Source organism: Gossypium raimondii, chromosome 5 (genome assembly GCF_025698545.1).
Source record: "Gossypium raimondii isolate GPD5lz chromosome 5, ASM2569854v1, whole genome shotgun sequence".
Classification (NCBI taxonomy): domain Eukaryota; kingdom Viridiplantae; phylum Streptophyta; class Magnoliopsida; order Malvales; family Malvaceae; genus Gossypium; species Gossypium raimondii.
In genome coordinates, this window is record NC_068569.1 from 16,021,708 (window position 1) to 16,041,539 (window position 19,832).

Here is a 19,832-nt window from a genome sequence, read left to right on the forward strand (position 1 = left end):
TGTCAATTTACATGAAATGAAATTTCTTTATAATGAAATGATTAAATAAATTTGTTCTCAAGGTGGGTCTAAAGACAAAAATAACTAATTATAAAAAAAATGAAGAATGGCATTGAAAGCCACAAGGAATGAAAATTGGTAATGCTTCTAAAACTACACTTCAGAGATATGAAAATGATCGTATGTGCTCGGGCCTTTGGTTCTAAAAGGAAAAGGCCGAGCTTTATCTCTTCAAAAAAATGGAAACGTGTTTGAGAATTTGGGGCTTGGGATTTCAATGAGGGAACCTCCCTGTCATCCGAATATGTTCAAGGGTATTTCTAAGACCATATTTATAAACTGCCTGATGGCCTGCTCTGAAACCATCTCCATATACAGGGGAAGCATCTGATTCGATTTGGTGCTTAAAGAACTCCCCAAGCTTCCTCTCGAGTTGAGATCTTTTGCCCTTTTTTAATCTACTGCTTGAAGACGATGACGAAGTCCATGCACCGTTGCTGTCTGAAGCAGAGTCGAACTGGGTAAGTAACCACATGTGTGCCAATACCTGACAAATACCCTCCTCAACATCCTGACTAAGAGTCCGGAAACCTAACAGACAAACAGCATGTCTCACCGTTAGTGTCTCCAAATGGAGAAAGATAACATGTCATTTTACTACTTATTAAGACGGGAAATGGAATGCACCTTGAAGTCGCATCCATGCATGCATCATCTCATGGGCTAAGATTGACCCAGTCAATAACCTGCATATTCAAGATTTTCATGTTTGCATCAAATACATCAACCTTACTTAAAGTTGCAGTACTAAGAGCAATCAAAATTTGCATCAACTCCTACTGATATGCATGCTTTGTATAAGCGCAAGAAGGATTTGATAAATTAGAAAGACAAAGGAGAGGCTATAGGACTATAATTCTTTAATTCAGTCGCCATTGACTGAATGAGAATAAACTCAAATGCAAAAGCAATTAAGGCAAATAAAACAATACCTTGGCAGGCCATAAAGAATGAGAATTGCAGTCACATCACATCGACGAGTTAATTTGTACGGCTCTGTTATCATGTCCATAGAACGATTTCCTGTCCCCAATCTTGGTCGCCTTCGGATCTGATGATTTCAGGTCGAAGATAGTAAGAAACTTTGAGAAATAGAAAAACGAACAATGAACATTTTGAAGTTATCAAACATTAGCAAAATAGAATTCCATATATTCTTACAGTGCTGACAGTTTGTTCCTCGGAAAGGCAGAGTCCTCTAGTCTCTGGCATATGATAATGGCCCTGCCCAAGATGAAGCTTTTAGAATGCAATCATATTAAGAAGAGTCAAATAACTGCTTGTGAGCATTCCCATCAAGCATTCAACATGAAATTTCCATGACATCTCTAGAAGCATGCTCACAGTGCTTCCATAGCAGTCAGACATGACGACTGAAAACAGATATTCTGCAGTAACATCTTATATAGCTAAGAAGAACAGTCCTAGAAAATACTTTTGATGTCATTATTTCAGCATTTTTGTCCTTACGTTCTTTTCTCCCTCTCTGGCATCATTCAAAGCTTGCCTTTCAACCAGGAGTAAGGGAACTTGCTGCTCCACTTTCATATCTAAGCTTTCATAAAATTCTTGTATATCCAGATAAAGGGGTTGGCATTGCTTAGTATCCATAACTGCAGAGTCCAGACACTCTAGGCAGAGCTTCCGCCCATCATTAAGGGCAACATATCCCGTGTCGTGTGGCTGCATATGATGAGCAAATGCGTCAAGCTTTTTCTCTTCTTCTCAGAAATAGTAGAAGGGTTTGGAAACTTAAATACACTTAGAAAGATGTGCATGTTTTCATCATACTCACCTCCATTCGTTCACAGCTGCAGCATCGTGGAGTACCGTCATGCTCATGAGAAGGGCAGTACTTTTGCATCCAAAAAGGATGTGCCCTATATTCAATAAGACCAGCAGGGTTTGTTGAAATCTGTCAAGAGATGAGTGAGCGCATAAGAGCATTAGAGTCACTTTTTTTTCCCCTCTCTCTATTTCAAAACTGCTTAAAAACGGTACAGGATAGAAGATTTGGACATGCTATGCATACAGAGGTTTCCTGTATTTTGTAGTTTTTGTAATTCCCATTCTACTACGTCCAACTGTTAAAACTTCGAACTATATCCAAGGATACCAACCATAAACTATACTTCAGTGAGGCTATATTACATGATATTGATAAGCATTTGTATGACCAGATTTATTTAGCACTTGAAATTCATTATTAGGTAAGAAAAACTAAAAAAAACATACTTGTGATTTGGCATTACCATAAGTTTACTATCGACATATATAATAAGTAAACTGAAATATGCAGCAAATCACATGACTTGAAAACTTCATGCATCGAATGAATTAAAAGCAATACAAATTTATAACAAAGCGAATGTCAAACCAATGCAAGAAAAAAAGCTTACAAAGTGGTTGCAGACATCGCATTTTGGATGGTACTGCTCCTTGTAGCAAGATTTATGAAAACGGTAATTACCAGACATAGAGAACTGCACAAGAAAGCATAAATCTAAATTAGCTTATTCATCAATCAAACATCTAGTGTAGGAACCACATATGGTAACATTGGTAGCCATCAAAATTTGTACCTCATAATCAGAAATTGGGAGATTGCAAGCATGGCAACGGAAACATTCTGGATGCCAAAATGCACTGAGGCAATTTAGAAATCTTCCGCAACCAATCTCGGTATTGCAACCCGCACAAATCCTACTAAAAATAAATAAGTTCGTCAAGGGAGCAAAATGATATGGAATCTATGCTAGCAAATGTCTTTGCACGAAATGCAGCATAACTGATGCCAATGAAAGACGAAAGATAACTTAAGAGGCGCAATAATTCATATTTAAACCTTATTAAATGAGCTGGTATGAAATAGTTATAGTAGTTAATGGCATATTATGTACCTGTATCCCGTTGGAAAATGGACTGGCATAGGTTGATAAGTATTTACATTTTCGTATTGTGGAGGAGGTTCAAAGTTCAAGCTTTCTTGTATAGCTCTTGCAAGTTGCTCATCATCCTCTAGTTGAGATTTATCATCTATCCAATAATTTAAGAAACTTAATAATTCGAATTATGACATGTTAGATAATAAGTAGGAAAGAAGATAAACATTTTATTGGGAACTTGTGGCTCATGCCATATGGTACAACTGACAAGAACATTGACATAAAAACCAGGAAGACATGCTACACACCTTTTACCCTTCTCCCCTTCTGACTTTCCTCGAGAAGAGATAGGGCAATAGCACGATCTATCTCTTCATTCTCATGCTCCCTCCAAGCATCCTACATTCAAGGTTGAGACCAAGTTATAACAGAAAATATATTAGAAGCGATAACTAAAGTAACTCAAATAATCGAATTGGTCAATTCCTTGATGCAACTACTGTTTTACAATCTAATTGGCCATATATTTACTATGCAACTTTGCCAAGAGCCACTAAGTGATTTTATGCGTTTCACACCAGTGGCATTACAGGAAACAGGACGGGATCAAATCATAAAAATAGTAGAGAACATAGAAAGGGAAACTGAAAACAGTAACAGATGTAAATACCCCAGAGCCTGAAGGTGCATAAAATTGACGATCCTCGGCATAATGTCCATGATAATGTCCCTCTGAAGATTTATGGGCACACCCCTTAAAAACTTTTTTAATCCAATTCATAATGCAGAATGTTATCTGCTCATAATCAATAAAATTTCCACCTGCAAATAGAACATACATTCAAACACAGATATGGCAAGATCTGCATAAGTTTTTTTAATGCAGTAAATATAAGATATAAGCCAAAATGAAGTTACACAATTCATGCTAAGGTAGATGAGATAAAAAATGGTTACTTCTAAGTTCTAATTGAAGAAATGAACAAAACTTGACAGAAGATTCAGCATTCCAATATCAAACATTATTAAAGAAGCAAAAAAATATAATTGGAAAAAATGCTAGTAACCGCTATTGTGTTGACTATTGAGCCAAAACAATTAGTAAGGAATACGATCAAAGTGGATTAAAAGCAGCCAAGAACAGAAGAATACAAAAACAACAGGGGTTCATGCATAACGAACAATTGCCTACAAAAAGTTGCATCAATTCAGCCGCATTTGTCTTCAATGCAAGTCAACCCAGGATCAATGATTGCAATCAAAATCACCCACCTGGCATTATTCAACCCCAGAATGTTTAATCTAAAAACGAGTGAAAAAACGCATCAAATTTCTCGCTAGACCCAATTGAATATAAGGAGAGAGAGCCCAAAAAGAAAAACAGATTCTTTCCAGCTTAGGATGACCGCAAAATCCAGGACATGTAACGAGGGAATTACAGGTTTTTAAAGAACAAAAAGTGAAGAATCAAAACAAGTGGAGAAATGACTCACCTCAAACAAATCAACGACCAGCAGCGAAGGGTGGATGAAGACTGCAGAAGAGACCTATATCAGATAAGATCTCACGATTAACCAAAAAAAAGTTTCAAAATTTTCAGACCTATAAAGCTATTTATTCCCCTCTGACCCTTTTCCTCTTTTCTTTTCTTTTTTTAAAAAAAAAAATTTCTTTTTCGGTCTTTCTCTTTTGTGTATAAAAACGCAAAGAACAGGGAAGAACAGTGACGCCCTTTTTATTTCTTTGGCTCCAAAAAGAAGAATCTTACTACACCCAAGTCCCTCAAAGAAAAACTAAAGCAAATGAAAAAGAAAGACATGTCATTCGATACATCATTTAACACGGTGATTGGTGAGAACTAAGCTTAAGAAATATTGACCAAAAAAAAACTAAGCTTAAGAAAAGAGGTGTCTTCAAGTGTACGCAAATTCAAAGTCAAACATGCACACAAAGCGTACAAATTTGATGAGTTTTTGTCATAACCCCCAATGGATTGACGAAGATTCGTTGAACCCAATAGAGTATTTCACCTAATTTTTTTAATCCTAGTGACTAGAAGCTTTATTTTTTACATGTAAGGTGCGGGTGCCTCTAATTCTTCCACTTGAGAAACCTCCCTAAAAGAGAAGCAAGCTTTCTTTGGGTGGCTTATGATGCTGAATTTGTAACATGGGTTTAAAGTGAATGCACCAAAAACAGATAAAAAGTTTGGAAGAGTGCACATTGTTTTTGGATTTCAATGAGACAGAGATCATTTATAAATAATAATAAAGAAAACATAAAAGTGCGAAAAGGATTAGACTCTTTGGTAGAGATTCCAATCCCACTAGCTCTCAAATAATATCTAAAGACTCCCAAAGTGATCGAAATTCCAATACTAAAACAACTTCTGTTCATCGTGTTTCTCTTTCTGTCATTTATCTCACTTCTTTTTTTCTTGGTTAAATTTTAGAAACAGTTATTTCCCTGAAAATACTTAACAGTTTTATATGACTCACTAAAAAAAGTATATTTCCCTTGGTTGCATCATTAATGGAATAGCATGTGATTTCTGTTGATTAATATGAAATGATAGCTTCAAAAATTTTCAAAATTAGCTTGTAAGAACGTCAGCTTAAAAGGGTAATGCCAAGGGCAATGATCATATAAACTTGATGATATCACATGCCTTTGTTCTTCAAAAATTTGTGACTGCACCAAATTTTAAAACAAGTGAATGGAAATGATATTCAGAACGAATGATTATGATAATCAAGTTAGGCTAGTGAATTTAAACACCATAAAAAAATGATTGAGGTTTCAAGCAGTGGTTGATAACAAATCATTGTCAACAAAGATGGCTTGGTTGAAACTATTGATAAGCTAATCTCTCTTTCCCATTAGCATTAACAATGTTTTTTTAGGTTTGGGTTTAAAGTTTACATGTAAGACAATTGTGAAATGTCCAAAAAAACATATGCTCCGCATGAAAAAGGGCAAATGGAAGGATCTAAGCTAAGGATGGAATAAGTTTAAGCTGCCTTCTAGATATCTAGTACGGTAGCTGACCACTTCTCACATGTGGACTAAATGTTGTTGGGTTTCTAACTTTAATTTCCCAATATACATTGCTGGTGTGCTTTTATGAACGCGTAGCATAAAAATATCCAAGTCTTCATCATCTAAATTGACCGTTCTTCGACTGTGAGTCATGGGCGGTGAATCATTTGGTTTTGCCAGGAACTTGCATGCTGACATGAAAAGATACTGCAGGGAAATTACAGGTTCATCCATTTTCTCTGAAGGATCTAATATCTATTAGTTTGGCACTGCATTATGCTATGGCAGTGTTACCTTTGTTTACCCCACTAGGGAAATCGTTGTGGGTTATTATTTGCTAAGTTTGAAGCAAATGTGGGCTCTCACGGGCTTATGGTCTGAACTATAGATGTCATCAACTGATTCATAACAGTGCAAGCTTGCACTGATTTCGTCAGGATCTTCTATCTTGAACAAGATTCGATCGGTCCACGACGGAACTCGAACCTGTCAAATTTTTAATATTGCAGATGATCTATCATTTTGAAAGATTGAATCTAACAGAGACCATTATTCATTTTATATTACCTTGTAACTTGTATCGTAGTTGCTATTTCCTATATTGTACTTATATGTTGGTTTGAATGTAAGTGTTCCTTCACAATATCCATTGAAAATCTGCCCTCTCTGGGCCTCCTGAAGGAGTTGGCCTTTGCTTGTAAGCAGCTGCAAGGAATAAAACAGAGAAGTTCAGGCAAGAGCTATGATGAAAAGATAGATTGAGAATAAAATGGCTAGATGGAGCAGAGACCCTGTGGAGGTTTCTTTGTATTAAGGTTCTAGCTGGATGTGTATCGATGCCTTGTAGCCTGTAATTGAGATCTCCCAACCAGATGGTGATTTGGGAGGGCCGGGCATAAGGGTTCCAATACTTTGCGAAGAGAGAGTGAGATATGTGCCTGCACTCTGAATTCCTTTCTTCTACATTTCGAGCATGAGCTGCTTAGAGGATAGTATGAATCGAATCACTACGGGCCCAAATTTTAAGGGCTTGGAATGAAAATTTGATATCTTTCTGGACATAAAACGGGTTTTTACTATGTTAAATTACTATCACAAATCGGGTATGGAGAATCCAAAATTTATCAAATCGATTTGAATAACGGAGTTTAGTAATTAATTTGATTATTATAGTAATAAATAGAATAATTTAAGAATTAATCATGCAATATGTATTTGAATTCAAGTACAATGATAATAATGAAATGAAAGTATAAAATAATTATTAATAACATAAAATTGGGTGTTTATGTAAAGAAATGTATTAAAATCATTCTTGTATTAATTAATAAAAGTTTAATTATAATTTATATATTAATGTTAAATTTTATTAAAATTATATTATATACAAATTCATCAATGAAATATATTAAAATGATTTATATTAAATAATAATTAAAATTATAGTTATGTTAGAATAATATAATAATTATAACTAAAAAGGGTGGAATAGGGTAAAATGGAGATTATCACTCTTTCACTGGGGGTGACTTTATTCTACTAGAGGCCAATTTAACGCTCTCTTTGAAGCACCGCAATCATATCTTTGAATGATTTTGGATTTATCCAGTGGAGGAAAGATTTCCACCACACCGGTGCTTTTGATTTTTCACCGGAGCACTAGTTTTTTTTCAAAAAAAAAAATCTAATGAGAATACTTTCCCACTTTAACCTTCTATCGGTTTTATTAAATTACATGTATTATAAAATAACTACAAAACATAAATTTTATTTTTAAAAATGATATCATTGATACATATAAGCTTATTATCATAAACTAATTTTAATAAATTTTAATATTCAATAATTAATATAATACATTTTATAATATTATATAATAATTTGTTGCTTTTATTATATAAAACATATAGTTTTGAGCTTTATATAATTTAGTAAATATGTAAATTTGATTATTAGAAAAATTATATGAAATAATAGATATATTAATAATTAAAAATACAAATATAATTATTTATTTTACATAATATATAATTTAATTTGATGTTATTAATAATCATTTTCCAACCTCACTATCATAATTCCATTTGAATTTAAGCACATATCACATAATTAATTTTAATCTCATCATTATAAAATTTAATTTAACTTTTTTCCATTATTTTTAATTTTATTGGAAACAATCTTATTGCCCATCTATATGAATGAAGCTAAGCTCCATTAAATCAAAGTAAATGGATTTGGATGTCTTTCAAATTTCATTTGTTTCATGGAAATTGTGTTTAGACCTACTCATAGATCGGGTTATTTGTTTAAGTCCAAATGTCTGTCCGAAATTTGGGAGGATCCGGACAAAAATATTAGACTCGAAAAATAAGTCTAGGCAAAAAAAAATAGACCTATTTGAAGCTCGATCCATTTTTAGTTTGTAATTTTTTATATTATGTTATTTTTATATGTTATGTGATTTATAACACATAAAAATTAACTCTATAATACTACTATAATATAAACATTAAAAAATGTTAGCATGACTATATATAAACTTTTAATAAATAAAAATAATATAAAATTATTAAATATTAAATAAAAATATTATTTATTTATTTTTAAACAATACAAGTGAGCCTAAATTAGGTTTGCATTAGCTATTTATAAATATAGACGAGTTTATGTAAAATTTTAGGCCCATATTTTTAGTTAAGCTTGGACAAGCATAAAATGTGTTAATATCATACCTAGAACCGAACCATGACCACCTCTAATTGTGCTGTTATGGTTCTTATTTGTGCTTTTTATTTTTGTTAGTTTCCTATATTTATCATAATTATACATAATATTATTTACTAGATTATGTTATATATATATATATATATATATATGACGTGGATAGAAAAAATCATGTAATAAATTTATTAAAATTAATATAAAAATTAAATGTGGTTTTAATTGGAATGATATGATTGAGAAGATGGAGATTTTTTTTGATCAAGTTGAGAAGATAAGTTGATGTTTTGGGTTTAAATTTCATATTGCTTATTACGTATATGTATTTTTTAGAATTGTAAAATTATAAAAGAAATAATTACTATTAAATAATATGTATATTCAAAAATAATTTTTTTTGATAATTCCATAATTGAAAAAGAATTAACTTTGATAAATTTATATTTAGATTAAGACTTAATTAATAATTGAAACTAACTCAATTAACAATAAATGTAATATAAATGATATCTCTAGCATAACAAGCGTGAAAATACTGTTGGAGGATAGCCACCAACCTCTATCAACATGAGTGGTAAAACAGATCTGGAGTTCTATGTTCTAATGTTGCCCATAATTGAATAAAAGAGGGAATAATACCGGAGAGATGGCAAGTGATAAACACCATCCTGAATCCTTTGTAGTTGATACGGATTGCCACGGCCCCTTTCTTTCTCCTCATCATTCCTCCGCAGCCTCCCACTGAATGTTTATCCACCTTCAGCTCTAAATTATGTTCGATTCCAGAAACACGAATATCAATTACCCTCATCTAACATCTTATCTATCTTAATCTTGTATAACAATATAAAAATGAATGAACCTAACACCGGAAATGACAGTCTCTAACCTTTGATCAACAAGTCTGATTTCTTCGGTCCGAACACATACAGTTGCAGAGACTGCATGATTGCCTTTCCTAACAAGCTGATACATATACAGCAGCTTCAAATGTCAGTTTATTTATTAATGTGTCGATGAAAATACAACAAAAGATTTTGCATATGCTTACTCGTGTGTTTCAACTAGAGCATCCTGCAGCAATCGCGCAATATTGTTTCGAGGTACCTCTTGCAACCCGACAACAAGTATGTCATATCTCCGGTTGCTACCAACCAGCTCCACCAGATCTTCATATGAGACCTTATAAGACGAGGATAGTATATATACTAATGAAATAGTGATTAATATCGAAATATCTGCACTTATTGATTTGATTTTGCACCGTATATTGCTTTTTTTCCCCTTTCATTAATTAATAAGAATACACGATGTGATTCCAATTTCCAACCTGTCCATTCATGTTCCAAGTCACTATGCAAATGCAAAGGTCAGAATTTCTCGAGAATTCGCAAAGATTATCCGCCTCTACTGTCTTTATTCCTTCATGAGCTCGGTCGTTGAAAGAACCCAGAGATAGTTTTCTCTTGTACTTTGATCTTCTTCTGCAAAGCAAGGATATATCAGTAATCTCCTTTGTTTACAAATAAGAAGTTCCATTTTACGTACCCTTTTCCAGCTTGAATTGTGTTGAGATTTCCCATGTGTTGGTTAAGATTACCATCACCAGATGCAAGAACTGAAGACGATATGTGTGGACAAAAAAACTTAAAAATAAATGCGAGGGAGAGAAAGAGAGAGACAGCTATCTTGCTTATGAGATGTAATGTATAAAGACAGAAACTTTTGGCTTTTTGGCCGTGAAGATTTGGAACCCCCCGCCCTTTCCAAAAAAAAAAAAAAAGGTCAAAATGTCTGAAATCTTATGCATGCATGGATCTCTTATCTGAAAGGCTCAATACTTTTTTCTCTACGAGTTAGGTTGGGTGTATTTGACAATATCAGAGTTGACAACGACCGTACAACAATACCATATCTAACAAGCAACCCTCGCAAAGACATGGATTGGTTGAAAAAACATATCTTAAACGTCTATACCTAATGAGCTGAAACTAGACTTTTAACTGGTCACCCTAAAGCAGGCTCTCTGAATGCAGATTTTCTAATCGGTTTATCAACTTTCAATCTAATGAACCATTTTTTTTCTCTTGTTTGAACAATAATAGAACACAGTATAAAAAATATCACTAAGGGTTTGCTTTACGCTCATAGCTTGAATTCTCTTCTACCTACCAATTATCGGTTGTCATGTTTGGTATTTAAGCATGAGTCCAAGATATACCAAAAAAGAGCAGAGCCGTAATTAAAGAAGTTGTCAAAGTTATGATTTTCTTGCCAATCGATAGTTGAAAGGAAGGAACGAAAAGTCAATTGAGAGATGGGATTAAAACTGGAATTCAAGTAAACCTTTTAGGTTAAATTAAAACTTTGAATTTTCAACTGCTTAACCCAACCCACCTGAGAATACTTTTACTAGGCTCAATTCAAACCCGTCAAAGGTTATTTTGTCTCGTATATACTGCATGTACGAGTGTACACCGCGTCGCATAGCCCGCACCTACACCCACTGGGGTTTTGAGGCTGCGGCTTCGAACTTCCCCACTCAAGTTCTAAGTTCTAACCCATCTCTTCTGTAGCTCCGAACCAAAGTAGCATCTGCTCCGACTTCCTTTTTCATCTTGTTCTTTCCTCCATATTTATCCCATTCCCTCTTCTCATCCTCTCCTTCTCCACCTTTTTTGTTCCATACCCATTTCTTCTTTTCGCATTACAACAGCAAAGTATGAGCAACTACTTCAATTTAAGTTCCCAGAAATAAAGTACCCCTTTTTCTGTTTTTCCATGTTTTCTTTCCCTTTTAGGTTCTGTCTTGAAAAGTACCCTTTTTTTCTACTTTAAAAAATACTTCAAATACTCCGACTTCCTTTTTTTTTCAACGGCAAAGTATGATTCATGATTTTATTGACATTTAAACATTTTAGTCAAAGGATTGCTTAATTTGCGAACACGGGTTTATAGTTACTATTTAAAGTTGCAAGCTTTATTCTGTCATGAATCATTGGAACAAATATCAGTCAAATGTACTTGTTTATATATTTTTCAGATTTCAGCTTGTAAATTATTTACAATTGAAACAAGGCCATGGCGGTTTAACCAGCGGCGAATTCAGGCCGGCATGGAAAGGTTTTTATTAAGATGTATTTATAATTTATAAATTTTAAATTAATAATAGTAAAATTGTTCTTTGATCATTAAAAATGATGATTTATTTTTTTAAAAATTATAAAAATATAAAATTTAAGTAAAAACTACTATACAATTTATTCCCGCCAAAAGAAATTTCCTGGCTTCCCCTGGGTTTAACTATGCTTATTGGGGCATTGAAAGGTAAAGCTTAAAATTGGCCAAATAACTAAACATTATAAGCATTGCAAATGTAAGTGTTTTTTATTGTCTATATGTCGGCTCTTTTTCCTTATAAAATGTGTTGAACTTCCAGAAAAATGAAGTAGATTTCTCTTGCTGCTACGTTTCCATGTGTTGAACTTAGAATTTGATGCGCTTGAATAAATGAAGTAAATTTTGTGCAAGTTCTTTTACAGATATTGCATTTCTTTAAGGTGCCTAATTAGTATCTGTATTTAAAAAAAAAAAAACATAAAACCACTCACGGTTGTGTTGTGCATTTGTGCTGGAGAATCCACATATGGTGACGCTGCCTATTTATGTTAGCTTGAAACTTTGGAGCACTCGATTTGCGTCCAAGATTAACAATTGAGGGAAGTGAGTATTAGCACCAGATTTACCCTCTTAAGATTTGCAATGGCTACCCTTTATAACGTCATGTGCCTCAGCTACATGACAATGTGCTTCAAAATTGTTCATCAGTTGGTTTAGTGATGTTTTCTCATTCTTGCTATCTTTAGGATATAGAGACTGCGTTTTGGTCCTATCTCTTCAAATGACTGAATTCATAACTCGAAAAATTGCAATTTGCTGTCATCACTGAGATTTAGAGGAAGCTAATTTGTTTTCTTGGCCTCTCATAGAATATATTTGCTTACGGTTGTTAATTATGTTTGTGCATGAGACTCCAATATGTTAGAAATATTATTAACAGCTGTAAGTATTATTTTGCTAACTTGCACAGAGAGAGCCACCAAGATTGCTTAGCAAAACAGAAGCACAGCTAGATAAGATCAGCATCTTACACGGATATGTTATTGATAAAATCTTGTCGAAATTTATCAATAAGGGATGCAGTAAGGATTAGTGTTATGTCAAAGAAGTGGAGACACAAATGGGCTACGATACCGTATCTTGTGTTTGATGATCAATGTCTTAATACATAAGGGTCCAATACACAAGTTCATACTTTCTTATCGAGACTTTTGGGAGCCACTGACACTGATAGATGGATTCTTTGTATATCAAGGAGCTGTATCAAAGATTTCATACTGGAAATATGGAAGGGCCAATGCAACAAGTCCCCATCTTGTTTATTTAATTGCCAGAATTTAATTCATTTGGAGCTATCTAATTGCTCTCTAAAACCTCCATTGACATTCAAAGGTTTCAAGAATTTGAGGAGCCTTGGTCTTCAACATGTTACCATCATCTAGGATGTGTTTGAAAACCTCGTTTCTAACTGTTCCTTGCTTGAGAGATTGGCATCGATTATTGGCAATCATCCACATTTAGAAAAGTCAAAGATATGGGTATCAAAATGTTGGCACTGAAAATAAAATATTTAAGGCACTGAAAGTGGGATTGAAATTTGACATGAGATATTTGCAATTTTTGGTCCCTAATTGTATAGTAACTTTGTAAGTTGATCCCTGAATCTCAACTATAAATAGGCCTAACCATTTCTCATTTTCTATCATCCCCCACATTTGCCATTCTCTCATTAAGGCATTGTTCCATCTCTTTAGTTGTAAATTTTCACTTGTATTTTGGAGTGAAATATATTTGTTAGTGCCCGAGGACGTAGGCAAAATTTGCTGAACCTCGTTAAAATTCTTGTGTTCTTTATTGCTTATTTTGCATATTTTGTGAGTGTGATTGTAGTGATTTATTGTGCGGTTAAATTACGATAGAGGGATATTTTGGCTAGGAAAGACCTGGTACTTAAGTGATCCACCTCTCTTTCCTGGGAATTGAACTTAGTGTGATTTTTCAGTACAATAATTTTACTCTTTTACACGCATCCACACAACAATTAGTATCGGAGCCAGGTTCGTATACTTGGGGAATACGACCGTTTACGATACTTTACGTATACGGTATTGCTCATCCACTGCACTATTCACGTCAACGGTACTGTTCACATATACAGTAGTTGGGATTGAGGAGAAAAATGGCAGATTGTCATTAGCAAAGACTACTATGACCAATGCAAAATTTGAAGTAGAGAAATTTGATGGTACCAATAATTTTGGTATGTGGCAATGTGAGATCCTGAATGGCTTATGTCAGCAAGAGCTGGATATAGCCCTTAAAGAAAAACCTGATAAGATGGATGACAAGGAGTGGGCCAAGATCAATAGACAGGCGTGTGGTACAATCCGCCTATGTTTGGCCAAAGAGCGGAAGTACTCTGTCATAAGGGAGACATCAGCGAAAAAGTTGTGGGATACACTGGAAGAAAAGTTTATAACGAAAAGTCTTGAAAATAGGCTTTATATGAAAAATAAACTTTATCGATTCATGTATGCACTTGGTATGTCGATGAATGACCATGTGAACTCATTCAATAAAATTTTAGCAGACTTGCTAAATTTGGATGAGAAATTTGAAGATAAAGGCAAGACATTATTGTTGTTGAATTCTCTTCCTGATTAATATGATCATCTTATTACCACATTGCTTCATGGGAAGGATATGATCACATTTGATGCAGTCTATAGTGTATTGTATAGATCTGAGACTCGAAAGAAAGATAAAAGAGATCACAGAGATACAACTACAGAAGTCTTAATAGTAAGAAGTCGTTCGCACAGCAACAAACCTGGTAGAAGGAGTAAGTCCAAAGGGAGACCTGCCAAAGATGAATGTGCTTTTTGTCGTGAGAAAGGGCATTGGAAAAAGAATTGTCCTAAGTTAAAAAAGGGCAAGGCTATTTCTGATGCATATGTAGCGGAGCATGATGAGGAGTCAGACTTTAGCTTGGTTGGCATAGCAATGGCATGTCATACAGATGAGTGGATTTTGGATTCGAGATGTACTTACCATATGTGTCCTAATAAGGACTGATTTTCTGGTCTTAAAGAACTAGAAGGTGGAGTTGTTTTTATGGGAAATGACAATGCTTGTAAGACAATGGGAGTAGGTATAATCCAATTGAAGAATCACGACAATTCAATCCAAGTCTTGACAAATGTTTGCTACGTACCTAGCTTGAAGAAAAATCTCATATCATTAGGGGTTCTAAAATCTAAAAGGCTCACAATCACTTTGAAAGATGGATTACTAAAGGTAGTAGTTGGGGTATTGACGGTGATGAAAGACACAAGAAGAAATAACCTGTAATATTTAAATGGAAGTACAGTTATTGGATCAACATCAACAGCTTCTGTGAAAGATACAGATTCAGAAGCTACCAGGTTATGGCATATGCGATTGGGACATGCTGGTGAAAAAGCTTTGCAAAATTTGGCGAAGTAAGGCTTGTTGAAAGGTGCAAATTCTTGAAAATTGGAATTCTGTAAAGATTGTGTTCTGGGCAAGCAGACGAGGGTAAATTTTGGTTCAGTAATTCACAATACGAAAGGAATTCTAGACTACGTTCACAGTGATGTGTGGGGACCTACCAAAGTGGCTTCTTTAGGAGGTATGCATTATTTTGTTACTTTTGTCAATGATTATTCAAGAAAAGTATGGGTGTATCTAATGAAAAGAAAAAGTGAAGTTTTGGATGCAATTCTGAAATGGAAGAAGATTGTGGAGACTCAGACCGGTCGAAAGGTCAAACGACTTCGATCAGACAACGGTACTGAGTACAAGAATGATCTATTTCTACAAGTATGTCAAGATGAGGGCATTGTGCAACACTTCACTGTTCGGGATACACCACAGCAGAATGGGGTGGCAGAACGTATGAATCAGACTATACTGGAAAAAGTTCGATGTATGTTGTCCAATACTGGATTGGGCAAGAGATTTTGGGCTGAGGTAGTTACATATGCGTGCCATCTAATTAACCAGTTGCCATCAGCTGCAATAAATGAAAAAACTCCTATGGAGATGTGGACTAGTAAACCTGCTACTAATTATGATTCTTTACATGTTTTTGGTTCCACTGCATATTATCATGTAAAAGAATCTAAGTTAGACCCAAGAGCAAAGAAAACATTATTCATAGGTATAACTAGTGGAGTAAAAGGATACGTCTCTGGTGTCCTGATACAAAAAAGATTGTTTTCAGTAGAGATGTGACTTTTGATGAATCAACCATGATGAAGAACAAAGATTCACAAAAGGATGACAAAAACCAGTAGTACATTGTAGCAGGTGGAGCTTGAAAAGGTTAATGATGATCCAACTAATATTGAAGGAACAAATGATAAATAAGTTTCGACCCAAGAACTTCTACAGCAACAAGATTCAATTGCATATATGAGGCCAAGAAGAGAGATTTGTATGCCTACTCGATTTGATGATATAGTGGCCTATGCACTTCCAATTGCAGATGATGATGTTCCTTCTACTTACACAGAAGCAAGAAGTAACCCTGATGGTGTAAAGTGGAAGCAAACTATGAATGAAGAAATGCAGTCTCCTCATAAAAATAGGACTTGGGAGTTGGTGACACTGGCCAAAAGAAAGAAGGCAATTGGATGCAAATGGGTATATGAAAAGAATGAAGGATTTCCTGGTAAAAATAAAATTTGATACAAGGCTAGATTGGTAGCAAAGGGTTACGCTCAGAAAGAAAGAATAAATTACAATGAAATGTTTTCTCTAGTTGTGAAGCATTCATCTATTCTGATTTTGCTAGCCTTGGTTGCGCAATATAATCTTGAATTAGTTCAGCTCGATGTGAAGACCGCATTTTTACATGGTGATTTGGAAGAGGAAATCTATATGACTCGGCCATATGGATTCAAGGTTGCTGATAAAGAAAATTGGGTTTGCAAACTGACAAAGTCGCTTTATGGATTGAAACAATTTCCGAGGTAGTGGTACAAGCAATTTGATCAGTTCATGAAGGGAAAAGGTACACAAGAAGTAAATTTGATCATTGCGTGTATTTTCAGAAGTTACAAGAAGGAATTTTCATATATTTGCTCTTATATGTTGATAATATGTTGATAGCATCTAAGAGCAAAGTTGAAATTGAGAGATTGAAGACTCAACTCAACCTTGAGTTTGAGATGAAAGATCTAGGTGAAGCTAAAAAGATTCTTGGCATGGAAATATGTAGAGATAGAGCTCATGGCAGAGTTAGCTTGTCTCAGAAGTAATATTTGAAGAAGGTACTACAACAGTTTGGCATGAACGAGCAGACAAAACCTGTAAATACCCTGTTGGCTTCTCATTTCAAGTTTTCTGCACAACTATCTCGTTCGACGAATACGTAACAAGAATACATGTTACAAGTTCCGTATTCTAATGCAGTAGGTAGCTTGATGTATGAAATGGTGTGTACAAGACCTGACATTTCACAGGCAGTTAGTATAGTGAGCAAGTATACGCATAATCCTGGAAAAAGACATTGGCAAGCTGTGAAATAGATTCTACGATATATTCAGAAGACCATGGATGTTGGATTACTATTCAAGCAGGATACTACTCTTGGTAAAGGTGTTATTGGGTACGTTGATTCTGACTATGTTGGTGATTTAGACAAATGAAGATCAACCACCGGTTATATGTTTACACTTGCTGGAGGACCAATAAGTTGGAATTCTACACTGCAGTCTATAGTTGCATTGTCAACCACAGAAGTCGAATACATGGATGTAACAAAGGCTGTAAAGGAAGCTATTTGGTTACAAGGTATGGTTAAAACCTTGGGATTGGTTCAAGAGCATATTAACGTGTATTGTGATAGTCAAAGTGCTATTCATTTAGCAAAGAATCAAGTCTATCATGCACGTACAAAGCATATCGACGTACGATTCCATTTTGTGCGAGAAATTATTGATAAGGGGAAAATTTATCTTCAGAAGATTAAGACTGTAGATAATCCCGCAGATATGATGACCAATGTGGTAACAACAACCAAGTTCAAACATTGTTTGAACTTGGTCAATATCCTGCAAGTTTAACAGTTGAAGAAGGCACTATCAAGTAGTGTTGTCAAAGGCAGAAAGAATTGTGTGAAGATAAGATTATCCTAATCAAATGTTCAAGGTGGAGATTATTGGCAATCATCCATATTCAGAAAAGTCAAAGATATGTGTATCAAAATGTTGGCACTGAAAATAAGAGATTTAAGGCACTGAAAGTGGGATTGAAATTTGGCATGAGATATTTGCAATTTTTGGTCCCTAATTGTATAGTGACTTTGCAAGTTGATCCATGAATCTCAACTATAAATAGGCCTAACCATTTCTCATTTTCTATCATCCCCACATTTGCAATTATCCCCTTAAGGCATTTTTCACTTGTATTTTGGAGTGAAATATATTTGTTAGCGCTCGAGGACGTAGGCAAAATTTGTTGAACCTCGTTAAAATTCTTTTGTTCTTTATTGTTTATTTTGTATATTTTGTGAGTGTGATTGTAGTGATTACCCAGGAAAGAGAGGTGGATCACGTGGATCACTTAAGTACCAGGTCTTTCCTAGTCAGGATATCCCTCTATCGTAATTTAATCGCACAATATTGATGAACTTCATTGGTGTCACACGTCTTGATGCACCTAATCTGCAATTCTTTGGCGTTGGTTATATTTTTTAATGATGTTAGCCATTTAGCTCTGGTCTCTATTGGTTTGCATGTAAATATCAACAATGATGAGAATGACACAGGAGAGCGTTCTAGTAGACTCAAATTCTTTGTTAATCTGCCTCATGTTAGAAGGCTGAGTCTGAGTTACTTCCTAAGGGTAATGGCTTATTGAACATCGCTGTTGAGTGCTAGCTTAATAGTGTCTTATTGATATCAAACAAGTTTGTTGGTGTGCTGGGATGTTTCAATTGAGTGCCACCATTGTGTTTACTTTTATCATTTAGACATCTATATGCAGTTTTACAGCCTTTATGGGATTCTACAAACACCAATGTCGACGCTTCTTTGCTGATCTCTGGGAATTTTAAAGGAACTCCATTCAAGTCCTCTGGGGTGTCCTTATGCCACCTGAATATATCTGTTTGTGGCTTTAATTTATACTGTTCTTCCTTTTCCCAATCCAGTATTTGGCTACTGGAAATGTGCCAAGCAGGTTGCCTAACCCATGTTTAGATTTGATTTATCTATCCATTTGCATAGTTTTTGATGATTTCAGGGAAAATACAGCTGCTCTATGCCTCCTAAGAACTTGTTCAAATCTCCAAGAACTGGAAGTTTTGGTGAGTTTTTCTTTATTTACTCGCTTAGGTTTTTATGACGATCTACGTAGTTATATCACCAGCTTTTACATCGCATTAATGATTTTAGCTTAACTGTTAAACTAAAAAGGTTAAATGCATGTTAAACTTCCTGATTTGGAAGTCGGTTAGCTATAATAAACATCTCATGTTTTATTTAGGCTCAACCAAAGGAGCAAATATCTGTGGAAAGATCCAATAACTTTTGGGAAGATGATCACTATGAGCTTGCTGTTTGGCCACCTGAGGTTGGCAACAGTACCAGTCATCTCTAGTGTGAAATCAGAAATTGGATTTCATCAAGTTCTCGCTTTCAAGTTCTCTTGTGCTCAAGCGGTTGACTGTTAAACCTGCTTCCCTGGAAGGCGAAAGGGAGTTGACGAAGGAACTGCTTAGGTTCCGCCAAGCCTCAGTGTACACAGAAGTCATTTATTTGGAGCCATAACGTATCAAAGAAATACCGGAATATGTAAAGTATAATGTGAATTGATGTCTTGTTGTGTATATTATACCTTGTCTGGAAGAATTCCTGCAATTTATGATTATTATGATTGAATCCTTCAGTTCAAAGTGTGAACCTCAGTTTATTCTTTATTTTAGGGGACAAATTTAGTAAAGATCATGAGCTTTTTTGGTGATGGTTAGAGTTT

At 34.7% G+C, this 19,832-nt stretch overlaps 2 protein-coding genes and 1 pseudogene across 10 annotated transcripts; 1 reads left to right on the forward strand and 2 right to left on the reverse strand.

Moving 5' to 3' along the window:
* Window positions 1-6: 6 nt before the first annotated feature.
* LOC105769293 (protein DA1) lies at window positions 7-5,151 on the reverse strand. Of its 9 annotated transcripts, none has more exons than XM_052631128.1 (13): window positions 4,439-5,151; window positions 4,098-4,217; window positions 3,616-3,767; window positions 3,254-3,344; window positions 2,961-3,096; window positions 2,643-2,766; window positions 2,460-2,543; window positions 1,856-1,975; window positions 1,531-1,743; window positions 1,222-1,284; window positions 993-1,111; window positions 688-746; window positions 7-591 (listed from the first exon to the last, which is right to left on the reverse strand). In XM_052631128.1, exons 2-13 carry the CDS (start codon window positions 4,147-4,149, stop codon window positions 275-277), a joined length of 1,530 nt encoding a protein of 509 aa, XP_052487088.1. In that variant the 5' UTR covers window positions 4,150-4,217; window positions 4,439-5,151; the 3' UTR covers window positions 7-274. The 9 variants fall into 9 exon arrangements, with proteins under 9 accessions (XP_052487088.1, XP_052487091.1, XP_052487087.1 ...); XM_052631131.1 differs by having other exon boundaries at window positions 4,128-4,247; XM_052631127.1 differs by having other exon boundaries at window positions 4,098-4,247.
* Window positions 5,152-5,744: 593 nt separating this feature from the next.
* On the reverse strand, window positions 5,745-10,454 carry LOC105767543 (type IV inositol polyphosphate 5-phosphatase 11). Its single transcript, XM_012587108.2, has 8 exons — window positions 10,257-10,454; window positions 10,039-10,192; window positions 9,760-9,890; window positions 9,598-9,674; window positions 9,348-9,473; window positions 6,775-6,962; window positions 6,552-6,689; window positions 5,745-6,470 (listed from the first exon to the last, which is right to left on the reverse strand). Exons 1-8 carry the CDS (start codon window positions 10,289-10,291, stop codon window positions 6,315-6,317), a joined length of 1,005 nt encoding a protein of 334 aa, XP_012442562.1. The 5' UTR covers window positions 10,292-10,454; the 3' UTR covers window positions 5,745-6,314.
* Window positions 10,455-11,789: 1,335 nt separating this feature from the next.
* On the forward strand, window positions 11,790-19,627 carry LOC105766832 (F-box/FBD/LRR-repeat protein At1g13570-like; annotated as a pseudogene).
* Window positions 19,628-19,832: the final 205 nt, after the last annotated feature.

Bases quoted from the DNA above. Each gene is read 5' to 3' on its own strand.
- LOC105769293 (XM_052631128.1), bottom strand. From the start codon at position 4,149: ATGCAACTTTTTGTAGGCAATTGTTCGTTATGCATGAACCCCTGTTGT. The intron at 3,768-4,097 runs GTATTCTTCTGT...TTCTATTTGCAG, and splicing joins CATGAACCCCTGTTGTTTTT to GTGGAAATTTTATTGATTAT. The intron at 747-992 runs GTATTGTTTTAT...TTGAATATGCAG, and splicing joins ATTCTTTATGGCCTGCCAAG to GTTATTGACTGGGTCAATCT.
- LOC105767543 (XM_012587108.2), bottom strand. From the start codon at position 10,291: ATGGGAAATCTCAACACAATTCAAGCTGGAAAAGG. The intron at 6,963-9,347 runs GTATTATTCCCT...TCCTCTAAGCAG, and splicing joins TATCACTTGCCATCTCTCCG to CTCATGCTCGAAATGTAGAA. The intron at 6,690-6,774 runs GTCTCTGCTCCA...TATTCCTTGCAG, and splicing joins TACAAAGAAACCTCCACAGG to CTGCTTACAAGCAAAGGCCA.